The sequence below is a fragment of the Gopherus flavomarginatus genome, chromosome 9, assembly GCF_025201925.1.
Source record: "Gopherus flavomarginatus isolate rGopFla2 chromosome 9, rGopFla2.mat.asm, whole genome shotgun sequence".
In the NCBI taxonomy this organism is placed as follows: Eukaryota; Metazoa; Chordata; order Testudines; family Testudinidae; genus Gopherus; species Gopherus flavomarginatus.
The window spans coordinates 67,376,566-67,393,199 of record NC_066625.1 but is presented as its reverse complement, the minus strand read 5'-3'; the positions used below and the strand labels follow the sequence as shown (position 1 = coordinate 67,393,199).

At 42.2% G+C, this 16,634-nt stretch overlaps 1 protein-coding gene across 1 annotated transcript in view; it reads right to left on the bottom strand.

Annotated features, from left to right (window-relative positions):
- The window catches only part of PRTG (protogenin), a 119,242-nt gene extending 104,974 nt beyond the window's left edge, over window positions 1-14,268 (bottom strand). The window contains exons 1-2 of the mRNA XM_050968715.1: window positions 14,214-14,268; window positions 11,680-11,982 (exon numbers count right to left, since the gene is read on the bottom strand). Coding sequence (XP_050824672.1) covers window positions 11,680-11,982; window positions 14,214-14,268 — 358 coding nt within the window. The remainder of the gene's footprint in view (window positions 1-11,679; window positions 11,983-14,213) is intronic.
- Window positions 14,269-16,634: the final 2,366 nt, after the last annotated feature.

The window sequence follows — 16,634 nt, the reverse complement described above, 5'->3', positions numbered from 1 at the left end:
ATATATATTAAAAAAAACAAGTGTCCTTTCCTATGTTATGACATCAGTGTAGATTATTAAAGCTGAAACTAGCTTTTACAAAATTACTTTCCACATATCTCTCAGTTTAGGAAATGTAAACAATCTCACTGTAGTTTACAATTAGTTACTGCTTAGTTTTACTGCAAGGTTCTCACACACTAGTACTAGAAGAGAGAATATTTCTTAAATAAAATGTATGCATGAATTTAAAACCACATGAAATTTTCTATTAGTTTTAGGTTTTGTAAATGCTTAGTTTTTACTAAGTCTAAATATGGGGGGGGGGGATTTGACCTCAAAGTGTCTCCTGACCCTCCCCTCTACCACAGCTGTGCAAATAAACCTGCAGAAAAAGAGCACCTCCTCCCAGTTATTAGAAAATGCTGTTTCTTAAATTGCTGGAACACACATTGGGAGAAATGGAGGCAAAACATAAGCAGGTTTGAAAAAAAAAATTGAAAACAAAGTACAAACTATGTAGAGTATTTAAAAAACCTGACTGCCTGTAGCAGGATTGATGTGCATCAGACGTGACAATCAGGAAACGGCAGGAAAATAAAGGAGCAGAGCAAAAGAAGAGGGAGAGGAGACTTTAAAAAAAACAAAACTGATGAGGAAAAGAAAAGAGGACAGAGATAGAACGATGTTAAACAACTGAGGTGGGAACACAGATCAGAAGGAAATTTAGAACACTGGACTCCCTGCTTTTAGTTATTTTAATGCACATCGGAAATGAGTGACAGAAGCCACAATTTTACAGAAAAGCAGATAGTACCGCCTCTCTAATAGGCTGATGGAGAGTCCTCATATAGGCAATGCTGGAGAACACAGGCTGACCCCTAACACCTCATACTTGCTCAATACTGCCTCGAGGCTTAGGGAGATGTAAGAAATAAAGGCAAGTTGTTTTTCTCTTCCCAGTTCTTCAGGTACTACTCAGTCCCACATCGTCAAAGGTGAACCTGGAATCAAAACCTAAACTCTCTTTGCCCAAGGAGCAAAATCTTTGGCAGATCTGAATAGTTAAGTCACACAAGGCTGTAAATGAGCTGCAGCTCTCTCTTCAGTTATGTGTTTACTAAAAAGCACCCTGTTTGTTGAACTGAAAAGGCTAGAAGCCAGGTTCTTAGTAAAATAGTTAACAGAAAATCAACTAATTTCTCTCTTCTGATAATTCTATCCATTTGCCAATGAAATTAACAAAAATGTGTTATTCTTGCACGGGAAAAGTTCTGACACACAGAATTACTTTTCCTGAAATGAAAACCAATGTAATTAATCAATGTGCAAAGGAATCTAATCTGAAGACTCTGAAAATCAATTGGGAGTTATAATGCTGCTTCTATCCATGTAATCCCCTTCAGCTTTCACATTCCCCCATCAGAGTGTATAAAGATACATATCGCAGTCTCCTATGAATTAGTTTAACTGCCCTCTAGCTATATATTAAAAGGACACCAGATGACATGTTCAATGCTTGTAATAACTTTGGTGTATTCCTTCCCTCTGGCCAATCAGACTGATTATTTCTTTCAAAACTGTCTTTCATAGGGGGAAAAAAAAAACACACACTTTGAAAATGACACTACAGTTCCTCAGACTAACAAGCATCTTCTCAACACAGTGTCTTACTGTCACTAATATCAAAATCACAATTCTAGTACTAGTATAGTGGTCCCCAAACTTTTTTCATCATGCCCACCCTCTCCCGTAATGGAATCTGTCCACGCCGCCCCCTCCTCCCCCCTGCTCCAGTGTGGGGACCACTGACTTAGTGCAATGAAGGAAGTATATTGGACTCAAATGTGATTTAAACTGTATCGAACTGGTTAACATTCTCTGCTTTTGCACCATTATGCCAATTAGTACAAATTGTGATTAGAGTTAAGCACCTCAATCTATTCTGAGCACACTTTGTTCAAGATTTTTAAATGTAGATAAAATATCTGAACAGCAGTGTCAGATTTAAGCTAAGATTCAGAAAAGCGTCCCTATTTGGGACAGCAGTTAAGCACAGGATTTAAAAGTTTATTCTTTTATTTATTTTTAAGACATGTCCTCAACAGGAACGGACTTAATCATGTGCTTCAGGGATTTCCTGAATTATAGTCTTGGTGCAGAGGTTCTTGACCTCAAAAAGAGTCAGAGAAATGATAATGGCCTTTCTATGGTCATATCCACACTGAGATCAGAACCATGCTACAACCAGGCTTGAATTCAGTGTTCTAGCCTAGTTTCAATGCCCAATATGGACACGGATTTCCTCCCCCCACCCCCGTGGTAAGCAGCCACATCACAGCAAAGACACCTTCCCTGCTAGTGTAATCACTACACCAGTGCATCCTTTTCACCAGATTTCACCACCACCAAAATCCTGCTCCACATTGCTCAGAGAAATTACACCAATACCCTACTAGGAACAATCATATTTAAACATAGCTATAGCTAACATGGTCCTGAGCCCACTGTGAACAAGGAATATGCTTAGCAATCGACTATCATAACAATTAAAGCATAACTGTATACTTCTACTGTTTTGTTTTTTGAAGAAAAGGTTTTTCTAGGGAATATTTTTGGTCAGTATATCTATAGAAAAGGCTTCCTAATTTTTATTGGCTGAAGTGAGAGACGGCTGCATAAGAAAATTATATCTTTTCTCACTGAAATATATCATAAAGAAAGTCATTCACATGCAGCAAGCCTTCAAGGGATTGTCAAACTGCATGTTTGTGGTTTACAGATTATTACTGTCAGTATTTTAGAACAGATTAAATGTAATGTTCAGCATTCACTACAAGATCTAGTCTCTCCTTTTAGAATATACTAACTTCTGATGCCCCATCTCTCCACACACCCTTCTGCCACCTTGACATCTAGTAATCAAGAGGGCCTTTAGTACCACATCATCCATATGCCACTGCTCATGTTAACATAACATGGAAAGATGCATGTAACTGCTAACATGCTAACTCCCTGATGGTTCTACTATCTATAAAAAGGCATTCTCCAGTGGTAAAGACTCAGACCTGTATTATCCTTCAACCTCTCCATCTCAGCTGCCACTCACCCACCAAAGTTACAGGTGGGTTACTATTTGTATGTGTGTTAGAAGTATGGGGAAAGATGTATTTTTAACACTAGAAACTTTCCTCCTTACTACATAACTAGAATATAGAGAATCCAAAGAATCTGTAGTGTCCTGAACCATGCCAGTTCAAAACAAAATGTGCTACTGTGAATTGAACAGGGGGGAAATGCATATATGAAAACTCAACACACAAAAATATCTATTTAAGTAATAAATAGATCACAGATTTAAATTTTATTCCACATGTACCCTGGAGCATACAGCCAAATTTGAAGATGGTAGCATGGAGGAAGCAGCACATTTGAAAAAAACAGACCTTAGATGCTTAGCACAGTGGTCACCAATCCATAGATCGTGATCGACTGGTTGATCCAGGAGCCTCTGCCAGTTGATCACAATCTCCAGCCGCTAAAAGTCCAATGGAACAGCAAGGCTAAGGCAGACTCCCTGCCCCAGCCCAATGACGCTCCCGGAAGCAGCCAGCACGCTCCCGCGGCCCCAGGGGTGGAGGTACAGGGGTCTTCATGTGCTAATCCTGCCTGCAAGCACTGCCCCTGCAGCTTCCATTGGCCGGGAATGGGGAACTATGGCCAATGGGAGCTGCAGAGGCAGTGCTTGCAAGCAGGAGCAGCATCCAGAGCCACATGCTCCTCCCAGGAACCACAGGGGCATGTTGGCCACTTCTGGGAGTGCTGTGGGGCTGGGGCAGGCAGGGAGGAAGCCTGCCTTAGCCCCTCTGTGCCAGCGATCAGCAGGATCTGTGGCCCATACCCTCTCCTGCACCCTGAACCCCTTCCTGCACTCCAAGCTCCTGCCCCAGCTGAGCCCCCTCCTGCACCTCAACTTCCTGCCCTATGCTCAGCCCAGAGCCCCCTTCCACACTCCAAACCCCCTCCCATATTCCAACCCCCTGCCCCAGCCTCGTGAGAGTGAGCAAGTGACAAGGGGGGAAGAATGAAGTGAGCGTCGGGACCTCAGGGAAAGAGCAAGGTAGTTCCTGGGTTACACTTAAATTCAAAAAGTGATCTTGTGCGTAAAAAGATTGGACGCCACGGGTCTAGCAAAATATGCTGCATGTTCCTACCAGTTTAGGTCCCGAACCTGCAATCTGACCTGCATAGATGGACTCTCAAAGAGTGGTTTTGCCTTTTCCACTTTTTATGGAACGTTCTAAACTTCCAGTTCCATATCTCTCCAACTCACTCCACCAAAAAAGATCAAAATCACTGTGACTCTGCAATTGTTAATTGTTCCCAAAATGAATGAATGAATTCTAAAAGGTATGTTGTTGCATACTATTTTATGTTCTACCAAATACGACTGCAGAACAGATGTACCGGAGATAGGAGGAGGACTACTAGGCAGGAGTTTTTAAATGTTGTGCAGGACAAGAATGTTTTTCACTATTGACCTAAAAAGGGTAAAAGTTCCCTTGGAATTATTTCCCATTAACTCTAAGATTTCAGATTCTAACATTTTTAGGTTGCTATAGCGAGAATGGTCTAAATAATCTTAATAAGTACAAGGCAGATCTTATGTGCGTTCAAAAAAAAAATCACATCTGATTCTTACATGTTACAATTGCACCAATGTGTCAAAAATACCTTCCCAGCAGGCCCAACAAAGTCAAGCAGTTGAGGAATAAGCATTTTAAAATAGGACCCTGCACAATGATAGTATTATCCAGATGTCACTTCATTTATCTTCCCTTTGCAAATGTTCATGTCGTAAAAAACCACAGAGGGTAATGGGCAAACCTTCCAGAAGAAGAAAAGAGAGGAGAAAAAAAAAACACTTTTTATTTTAAATTTGCCCCCACTAGATAAGATATTAAGAATTTGGTCTTTAAAGACTGTTGAGAGCTAAGAGACAATACATATAAAAGCTATTTAACCAGTAAAGGAAATACTTCGTATGAGTGCTGAGCCTTCACTAGAAATGTTTGCTTTCTCCTGTCTAACATGACACAAAGCACCTCCCTGCCCCTTGAGATCCTCTGATTAGATTTAAGAATGACAATAAATTAGCAAGGGTTGGAATGATGAAGCTAATCATTTTAATCAAGTATTGTCCCCCTGTTGTGCTGCAGTTACAATTCCATCTCCTTTATGTATCAGCTGTTTATCTTTTGTAAAAAACACGTTATGTATAATTACATGAGACTATTATGAATGCAATGAGTAATGCAAAACAAAAAGTTGTTCTAGTTTGAGTTCAGGTTATTAGCTCTACCCAGAGACTCCAAATATCAGCTGGTTTTTAAGCAGTCAGACATAATACCGTCTTCCCCCTCCCCTAACTTTGTTGTAGAGATGATCAGATTTAATAATTGAGATATGCTGCTCCTTAAGAGCTTCCTAAAGGCTGACTCTGGTAACTAATGCTGACCATACAACCCACACTTGCTCAACAAAATGCTAAGAGTTGACATTGTTGATTACTTTTTCACTTAGGTGGCAATTACCAGTTATAAAGACTGGAAGTAATCAATCCCAATTTAACAGCTGGACCTATTGAAGGAACAACAAAAACAATACAAAACTGAAACAAAAGATTAATCTCCAAAATTCTAGAGATAAGATGTAGTAGATGAAGGCATTCCATATATACTTTTTAAAAAGGAAATTCCCAACAAGAGAAATCACCATGTTTCTGTATTGAAATACTTAATAATTTAAGCTCTTTCCTGAAGATTCTCTTTTGTCATTGTTTTAAATTGTTCTGCACTCCATCAATAGGCCCAGCTGTTAAATTGTGAAGACGGGACAACAAGTATCTAGGCAAACAACTGCTCAGAGACCTTTTTCTTTAGAATAATCAGAGCTGGCTGACAAAAGGGAGCCATGCTGAATGCCCTTTCAACAATTCCTATAAGAAGCAAAGGGGGGGAATTGTAAGTAGAGCACCATCCCTTGCTTCAGTGCATTGCTTTGCAATAATAAAAGTCTTCCAGTTTAGAGCAATGGTCACACATGGAACTTATGCAAGTGACAGAATCCCTCCAGTCATAGCTCTGAGCAACTGCACAAGAAAAAAGTGTGGTACTGGGCTACATTTCTCAGATACATGAAGATTTTATTAGCTTCTAGGCAAGCTGCCAACAAAAGTGAGTGCTTCTTTAAAAAGGAGCTTGTAAAACTATTTACTACTTTTATCACCTTAAATGTATAATACATAACAACATAGCCTTGAATTTACTAGCTGTAAAGGAGAGCAAGGACAGCCAAAAATGCCAAACTGAGGCATTTTAACACAAAATTAAAATTCAACTGTTGTGAAAACTCATCAAAATCATATTTCTCCAACAGGGGTATACTACTGCATTAGCCAGGAAATGAACCCAGGTCAACTGCTTGGAAGACAGTTATGCACACAACTATACCACCCATGCTTCTCCAATGGGGATGCAGAAGAAAAAGACACTGTAAGAGTGCATCCGCAATAGGCAATGCCTTGCCTGTTTTTGGCAAGGACACTGATAAAAAGGCCAACATTCAGTTCATACTAGAACATATGTGACTGGTAAGACCAGTGCAGCTAAATCATTGCTGAAAAAAGGGTAAGAAGTTTCCTAGTGCACAAGGCTAATTAGTGCTGGTCTGATGTCTCAACTTGAAAGAATGGGTGTACCATTTCTTTTAAATGGTTGCAGGGGAGAAAAAAAGCTTCCGAAAAGTGGCTGGAGAAGGTTCCAGAATGAAGCTCTACAGTACGGGTGGGAGAGTCAGAGACAGTATAGCTTTAGGAATAATACTGTTCTCATTCATCTAACACTGATCAAGGAACTTTTATTAGGAACAAACTCCTTTGTAATTATTTACCATTGTCACACGACCAAATTATATATATATTACCATTATTTTTTTTACCAATGGTAAATATATTACCATTATTTACCATTGTCACACGACCAAATTAACTACCAGGAGGCAAAACACTGGGACAACTCTACTTCCTCCTCCATCCACAAATATCAGAATCAGACCATCTCAAGGGCTGACCACCCACTTTCGTTTCTAGTGAGATGTATTCTCTCCTAGCAATGCATGCCAAGAAAACCTATTAACCAATATGTCTGCAATAGCGGAATTAAAAAGAAAACAACATTCAGCCAGACCATCTGTAATCCTAAATATGTTTCAGGATTAGTACCTTCATACTACTCTTATTACAGGAGCGTTCTGTCCTAGAGCTCCTGCCATCTGCAGTTATAACAACCTCAGTTGAAAACCGTCTCTTTTTTTCTATATTTCTACCTCATTATATGTTTCTCCCTGTGATTTGTTACTAGTATTTGTATGATATTAATAAATTCTGCAAACATTTTGAAGGTAGTTTGAATGTAAAGTGATATACAAAATGAAATTACATTGGATTGGATTGCCATAAATGCCTTTAAAAAAGTATTTTCTAAATCCACATAAAAACAAAATTGATACAACAGTGTGGATACACATTCACCAACATTCAGCTCACTGCTCTTAAGTAGTCAAAATATTTAAAAACTGAAAGCAAAAGGTTGCATTAAAAACACTGGCAAACAGCATTACCTAATCCCATTGTAATGTGACTAGAAGTAAATAAGAGGTTACAGCCACCTCACTGTTTGTAGTAGGCAATCAAAATTTTAAACTTCTGTCACTGACGCAAAGTTTAGCCTGATAAGTTCAAAAGAATCTGCATCACATGAGCTGCAAGTAAACATGAGATCACTGTTGTGCTCACAGGAATTAAATCATAATGTTAAGACATGTTTAATATTCAGTCAACCTACTGCTTGTGTAATCTTTCATTCTCATGTAACATAGAAACAAACATATTAACTGTGGAAAAATTGTGTTCGTTTCCCTTTGATTTAAAATCAGGCGTTTAAGATCAATTCAGCAAAGACTACAAGCTGAGAAAAAGGGGTTATCTCAGAATGTTCCAGGCAGCTGTATGTGCCCCCTCCATCCATCTTAAGACTTCAATTTCCACCTTTTGTGGAAAGGAAATAAACAATTAGCATCCTGTCCAATCACTACTTAACAGCCAGCTTTACTGACTTCAGAACACAATCCTTCTCCTCCACTTTTTCCTAATGCTATGTTATCTCAGCCTAACTTTGTTGCCACAGATGTATTTTTAGACAGATCATACAATTCTGTACTGTGAAATTTTATTCCCATTTTAATGTTGCAAGCATATACAGTCTAGGTTTGTGTTATTTTTGACTGGTTCTCACTGTACCAAAAAAAGCTTTGAGAAGTTATCCATATAATACTGCTTTCATATTTTGGCAAGTGGGAATCCTGCTAGAAATAGCACCGATGGGCTGAACTTTGAATAAACTATTTAAATCTATCATTTTATCCACACATGGTGCCTCACAAAGAGTTGTGCTGCAGAAGGAACCTCCTCCTCCCCTTCCCCCACACTTCAATTACCCTAAACTGGAAGTAGCTACAAACATCAACCAAAAATAATATTTATTTTTACCTAACTGATACCTTAACTCAAGAGTATCCTAAAAAAAAAAAAAAAGTAGGGGGATCTTATGAAAAAAAAAACTAAATTAGTCAAATTCTTTTGTGCATGGATGAACAACAGGAAAGCAAAGCCTGGGGGCCTCTAGGGAGGAACCTTGTCCCTGCAGACCTGCTCTGATGTGCACATGAGATAAGGCTCCACAGTGACATTTAAGGAAAGGCCTGCTCACATTTGAATTTCTGCATTCCTCAAGAACAATTCATGGCAATCACTAACTTTGCAGAGGAGCTACATGAAAGCTTTGGCCAATGAATGAGGGTCATCTGCTCTTTATCACAAGGGTAAACCTCATCCTGGCCAGTTTCTAACCTTTTAACCCTGTGAATTCTTAATTTGCACATGAATAATGGAATTCTTGCCTAGAGTGCAACCTTCAGCTTCCAGTTCCTAACTTTAGAAACCAAGCCCTTATCTCCTTGTCTGTTCAGATCTTAAACTCTTGGACAGATTAAAGTTTTAGGTTTCCAAATGCAACACGAAGCATTACACTTCTGAAGCAAAAGATAAGCTTGCTGGTGAAAGCTATGACCATGCAAAGTAAAAGAACATCCTTGCACCCTGCTGCTACCAGTAGCTAAGATAGCATTTTCTTTTTTTCCTCCAAAGAAAGAATGCCCATTTAATGCCTATTCTCCACCTGTTTAATATGTATAGTTCCCTTTTTACCCTGAACACAAGATAAAGTCATTTGCTTTTACAGCAACTGACAACTGCTCTGAAATACAATGACTTGAAAAACTACACACACCCCACAAAACTTTATTTTCATAAGTTCAAAATACTGGCAATTTATTCAGATCATGTTAGTAGATAGAATCCTTATGAAAAGGGGGCTTTAAACCAGTTTTGCATCCATATTATATAGGTTTCAAAATATAACTACATCAATTATCACCTTATTTCATGGGCTAATAACAGACTGACATTTCAACTGTTAAGACTGCACTATGACTATAAGGAACACATTTCAACACAAGATTACATCGTGTTTAGCTATTATTTAAAATAATCATCTATATGCAACTAATACCTATTACAATCACTGTACCCAGTTGTCTTTTAAAATAATGTTCATCTTAGAAATCCAGTATCTCTTCCAGTTTTGTCAATGAATAGGAAAGTTTTAAACAAACTAGACAAAACACTTCTTTTCCAAGGGAAGAATATTTCTTTTTTTTAGTAAAAAGAAAAGAGGAAAGCACAACCAATAAAACAAGAACGAAATTCCACAACTCAAATCAGTTAGTCACAACTTTTCACTTGTTAACGTCTTGAATAAAGATTTATCACAAACAAAATTACCTTTCTGAAGAAGTAATGTTTCATCTGGATTTAATACCACTATTTCTTACAAAAGTTCAATACTCTCTTAATACAGACTCCAACAAGAAACTCCAGAAGTCTTATACTAATATCTTTCAGGGTGCATGATACCACACTACTCTTCTTGCAGTGCCCTGTATTAAACAATGCCTTGGATTTTCTGTGAGTCTACAGTTCTAGATACAGGATCCACCATCACTTGATGAATCTAAGCTTTTCTAAAGCTAGGTCTTACTCCCTCTGGTTGCTAAGAAAACAAAACAAAGTTCCAGATGTGAACCAGTGCAACACTGTCTTCCTAAGTCTGACAAACCCTCTCAAGGTGATGCCTTCCCTTGTGTCAAAATACCCCCCACACCCAAAAAATCATCACTTCAATACCTAAAAGCCTGATTAAACTAACACAAACCTTCACTTCTCCTCCTGACATCTTCTATAAAACAATTAAATCAAATCCTAGAGCACTGTGAAGTTGTGGGTGTATAAATAAATTGAAGACTTAATATTCTGAAAAAAGTATTAAAATTAATAACATTAATCTAGAAGTACTGTACTGATTGAATTAATTAGTTTCAAATTAGGTAGCACTGTGTGGTTCTGAATTTATTTGAAACTGCCACAGATGTTTCAGTAATACAGAAGTCATGATGGAAATGAGCAGAGGAAGACCTGCTGGAGAAATTAAGACTATCTTCACAGAGAAAACCAGAGGTTTTACTATAATCATACAAGTTTATATGTACTTTCTGCTATGCTGTTTGAAAGTACATATAACTTGTATAATTTATTTATATATATTATATATAACGTGCAAGCAACCAGATAACTTAGTGGCAGATCTCTTTATTGTCATGCAGAAGACTTGAGTTCAGTTCCTAGTCTCCGTTTCTTGTTCCCCAAACCAGCAAGCAGAGGCTAGGAATACTGCAAAGACACTCAGGGGCAGATTTTTAAGGATATTTAGGAATCTAAAGAGACAGATAGATGCCTAGTCTAACTATATTCAATAATCTGGCCCTCAGACCCTAGTAGTAGTTCCTAGCGGTACTCAACAGTGACCTCTAGGTCAGTTAAAGAGTAGCATCAACCAGTTCCAGAAGGAACCCAGTCCAGTTCTCCCTGGCTACAACAGCATGTTTGAGTGTGGCCTCACCTCAATAGTTCAACCCTCAGGGCTCCTCAGATCCTAGAAAACCACCTTACACACATTATGGTTCTCCTCTGGCTTGTGATATCTTAAAAACTGGTCAACAACTGAAAGTCTGTCTTACATTTTTTTTTAATCATTTCACTTACTTGTAGGAAACACTTCTAGTGTTTGTAAAACAATTCTTAAAAACAGTTTGAAACAGAACATGATAACTTTATATCACCAGTGTATTTTATAGAATGTCAACCCTTCTCAAGAGATATCAAGCCAAAACAGAGCATCAAAGGGAATGTCACAAATAGTGGGTCAAATTAACTCTTGACTTCAGTGGAGTTACAGGGAAGGATCTGGCCCATAATCTCACACACATTATAAAAAACCAAGATGTTAACAGAAATTAAATCCATTTGTTTTATTTTTGGTAATATCTGTTTACTCTCTCTTTACATAGAAGAATATAGGGGTTTGCTGTCTTAAGGGTAGTGAAGCCACAAATATGGAAACAGGTTAATAAATTGGTAACTACAAGTATCTGTGATAAACAAGAGATTCAAGTGCTAGAACTTACTTGCTAGTATAAGGTGACCTTTTTGACTGAGAATGGCCCCATATTTGTTCAGTGCTAAACACTGGTAAAATCCTTCATCAGATGGTTCTCCTCTTTTTCCTTCCACCTCACTGATATATAAAGAGCCATTGGATAATGTGTAGATCCGTTCATTTTCAGAAACTTTTGCTCCATTTTTCAGCCATGTGATCGTAATGGGAACTTCGCCATGTGCCTCGCAATCTAAAAACACTGGGTCCTTCCTTGTGACGGTTATATCCTGTGGCTCTTTTACAAAAAACAGCTCACTAAAGCACCATACTCCTGAGAGAAAGAAAACCGTTTTTGTCTGTAAGTACAGGTATGCAAGCATCATAAAGCAGTCTTGCAAAGCATCTCACAATTGTACTGTTGTGATAATTATATCTGTGGCCCAGGAGTACCAGGTTCTACTCCCCCAGAACACAGAGATTTTACTTCAGAGGAAGCAAAAGGATCAGGACCCAAATAACTACACAAATATTTGCTTCCTTGTTTTCAAATGTATGCAATTATGTTAATGAGAATATTCAAACAAATTAATCTTTCCCATCAATCTTTCCTTTCCCTGATTCCCACAAATCTAGGCACTAAGGCCATCATCTGATGCTTTTGCAAACAGTGTAATAAAATAATCCTGATACAGATGTGGAGCTCTTGTTGGTAAAGTATTAGCATCATCTTCAGGGGAATCAGGGAGCACAAGCTGTTTGCTAATTTTACAAGCTTGTCAAAAAGATCTTGAACAGGGTAAGTCATAAAAGTCTAATTTTACAAGAAATCATTAGCAAAATCCTGTCTTTGGAAGCTAGAGGGTTCCTGCCCATGTCCCCAGAAGTGTCTGGAACCTCTGCACCTATTTCAGTGCGAGAAACTTTTATCTTTTGTGACAAATTATGGGGGTAGGTTTTGGAGTCTTGTGTTTAGGAGGTGGCAAAATTTCAACTGTGCTGCCAGAGAACCTGACCAATTTGCTTTATTTCTGCAGTTCAGCAGAGGTATTTAGAATACAAACAATGCAATTTTCCAGAGTTGGTCATTCTTGCCGCTGGTACCCAGCAGGGGAGGAAAGTCAGGAATTAGCAAACCTTTATTTCAACTTGTGTGTATGGCCAACTGTTCCAGAAACGCGTGACTAATTGATCGCTTACTGTCTAATGGGGGTGGTTTAATTAACCAATACACATTTCGTTAGAAGAACCGCTTCGCAGGGGAAACCAGGTTTTCCCAGCCTTACCCCGCCCCCAACACGCGCCTAAATCGAGATAAAGTTGATAAAGGCGGGGGGCTTTATAAAAAAAAAATCTGTTCTCTCTGCTAAGCGACTTGGGGGGGGGTCACTGAATGGGAAGCTCTTGATTAGGACAGAAACTCCTTGGCAATTGATTTCTCGGGTACTGATCAATAAACGTCCAGGAACCCTCCAATCATGCAATTTGCCCAGGATCCGCACACATCTGAGAGCTCCTGCCTGCTCTTTTTCATAGCAGCTCCCGGGCTATGCAGATAACGCATAACCCTCCTCTCCTGTTGTGACTCCAGTCACAGGTCCGCCTTTGATCCCTTTCTCATGCTAACAAAGATCTGAGCTGGGAAAGTGAAAGCTAGACACTGCAATTAAAAAAGAAGGTGCAGGACGGTCTCTAACCCAGATGCAGTGAATGAAAATGCCTCTGGCCAGCCAGTGCAAGGATTCAATTGGCGACTTCCCGGCACCGTATCTTCCCGATTTCACTCCCAGCTTTCCCCAAAGACATCTCCCACTGCTCCGTTTGGCTGCTGAAAATCATCCCCCACCCCCTACCCCGCTACAGGTAACTTGCTGCACAGGAGCAAACGGCAGTTCCCAGGCGTTTCCCCCTCCGTTCCGTCTCTGTAACTTTCCCGGCAGCCGGCTGGAAGCGGGGCAGAGTCGGACTCCGGCACAGCCACCGATGGAACAATATAAATAAAACCACGTGCGGCTGCAGCCGCAGCCGCAGCCCCAGCCCCCGCCCCCGCTCTCCTGGCTGCACAGCGAGCCGGGCCGGAGAAATCCTCCTCCCCCATGCGGGACGCCCCCCGGCCCAGGGAGCACTGGACAGTAGTAGCCCCAGCTGCCCATCTCCATCGCTCCCCCTCGCCCTGCACGGGGCCGAAGAGGGGACAATGGAGGGGGGCCGGGGAGAGCAGGCACCCCCCGCTCCCTGGAAGCGCTGCCCACGCTGATAGCCCGGGCTGCGGAAGGTCCGTGCAGCAGCAGCCCCCTCCTCTCCCTCGGGCTCGTGGCGAGCGAGGAGCCCCTGGTGTGCGGGCGGCTCCCTGCCCGGCCGGCAGCCACGGGGGACAATGGACGGGAGCGGGGGAGGCTGGACAGCAGCGGCGCGGCCATTGAGAGCAGCTGCCGGCTGGGGAGAGAGGAGCGGGGTCCGGTCCCCGTTCTCCGCACCAGCGCCCGGCGGGCAGGTCCCCCAGGGCGGCGCGGGCAAGCGCTGCAAAGTTTGCGGCCGAAGCAGCCCGCCCCCGCCTGGACTCACCTGGGATGGGGAGGATCAGCGCCCAGAGCAGCATCCGATGGGGAACAGGCGCCATTTAGTGGGCTCTCCCTGGCATACTCCCCGGGTGCCCCCAACGTCTTCGCCTCTCCTCGCTCGGAGCCGGAGCCGGAGCCGTCCCTCCGCCGCGGATTCCCACTCCCGGGGACTCTTTCCCTGTGGCCGAGCCCTGGCGCACGGACACAGTGCAAGAGGCGAGAGAGCCCCTGATCAATGGACAAGGGGAGGAGAAAGGGGATGGACAGAGCCTCCCCGAGCGCGCGGCTGTCCCGGCGCTACTTTCTGCATCTAGTCTCCATTGGCCTGGGAGAGGGGCGAGGGCAGGGCCGTGGGGAGGAGGGGAAAGAGGGACCCTGAGGGAAGGCGTGGGGGGGAGGGACACTGGGGCTGTCTGGCGCTGGACAATGCACCTGGAGCCAGGCTTGCAAGTTGCCCTGGCGGCTGCGGTCGGAGCGAGTGGCTCGCGTGCCTGCTGCTGCTGTCAGCGGCCAGCCGAGGAAACCCGCGCAGACTCCTCTCCTGCCAGGGGCACCTTAGCCCCGGGGCGGTGGGTGATGCCAGGGCCCCTGCGGGCTGTTTTGTGGGGAAGGCGGGGCGCGAGCTCAGGCTTTTTCTTTCCTGCCCGTCCCCCGCTCACAGAGGGGTTTCAAGCTGTAAATCTCCAGGGCGTCAGAGCCCGACCTGACCCTATGTCTCCCCCTCATCTCCGGGCTAGTTTTGAAGGCAGCCTTTAAAGTCTCTCCTCTTCTAGTGATGATGGATTTTTCTTTTATTACCATGTGTCCGTTTCAAAAACCAGAGGGGGGGGCACCTCACTCACCCTAATCTGAATTCTCCCCTCTTCATTTGAACACAGTTTGCCCCTGTGGAGAGAGAGCATGTTGGTCCTAAACAGTTGTTTGAGGGGCTTGTTTAAAAACAAATGAGGTAACACGTTTTACCTCATGCCATTTTTCCTTAATAATGTGATTAACCTTCAGAGCTTTGAGGTTCTCATCCTTATCAAGTAAGGAAAGGAAACACGATGAACAACAGTTTTTAAACTAGTTTGAACCATGTTATCTTTACATTGAATCTAGCTTTCTGGGTGGCAGTAGCCATTCTACGATTTAGATTTGCAGTGTGTGTGTTACTTGTAAAATGGGGATAATGATGCTTCCCACCTTTGTAAAACACTTTGAGATGAGATGAAAAGCACTACATAATAACCATTATAAGCCCCGTGTTGTTCCCTCCCTTTTAAAATCCATAAAAATGTCATATCATCTTCTCAAAACTAGTAGGTTAGGCCTAGGGCTAAAGTACAATTTTTTCTGCAAAACTTGAAGACCATCAGATATGGGGCTCCTGAACTACAACACACTAAAAATGTAGGTACTCATCAGAATCAAATACGTTTTTATTCTTACCACAGCTTAAGGAGGGTGGGAGTGGGGAACAGAACAGAAAGAGATCAAATTTAGTTTACGGGACTCTCCTAACAAAGTGGTGGTGCCCAGGACTACAGATGAGCTAACAAAAGTGCAATTTTCCATGTTATTAACTTCTGAATTTGGAATGTCTCTGAGGATAATCGGGCCTGGCAAACTTAGTACAGGGCATGAAATAGCTGCTGGAGATCAAGCTTTCATTAGGTCTCCAAGCCCTTTTTCTTTCATAGATAAATGTCAAAATGGAACCAACTGCCACCAGAGGTTTATGGGGATGGGAGGGTGTGACAAACCTGCTGAGCCCCCTAAGGCTTGCAGGAGTCTGGGCCCTTCGGGAGACCCAGTAAGAGGACAATGTCCCCAGGTCTCACCCAGTCCCCCTTTCCTAAAGCCAGCAGGAGGGAGGAATGCCTAGCACACTATAGAAGGTGCACTTGCCCCCACTTCATGCCCTAGCCTGAGGATGCTTTTTGCTGCTGCACCCTCCTGGCATGTCACACAGACTCCATGAGCATTAGACTCCTCTGTGGCCACCTCCATACCCTCCTACAACCTTAGACATTTCACTGGGAACCCCCAGAACCTTAGGAGGTGCATCAGAGGCAACCAATAAAGCCCTACAAGCCTTAGGATCACTGAGGAACCAACAGAAACACATGCTTTAGGAGGCTCATTAGGGGCCACCGCGACCTCACACACACACACAAACTTTAGCTTTACTGGGGGCCCAATATTGCTTCTGCACCTTAGGTAGCTCATTGGGGACCATCCCATCCCCACAAGACTTTCAGGGCTTGTTTGCCCCACCCAAGTCTATTTTGGATTATCAGAGGGGGGTCCTGAGAAGCCTATTTTAGTACCTCAGAGGCTAAGACTATTCTGATCAATCAGGGGCTCAGGAGCCTAATAAGACTGTCAGAGGACCCTCCTAAATCTCAGAGCTAGGGTTAGGGATAATGAACCTCCTGGGCAT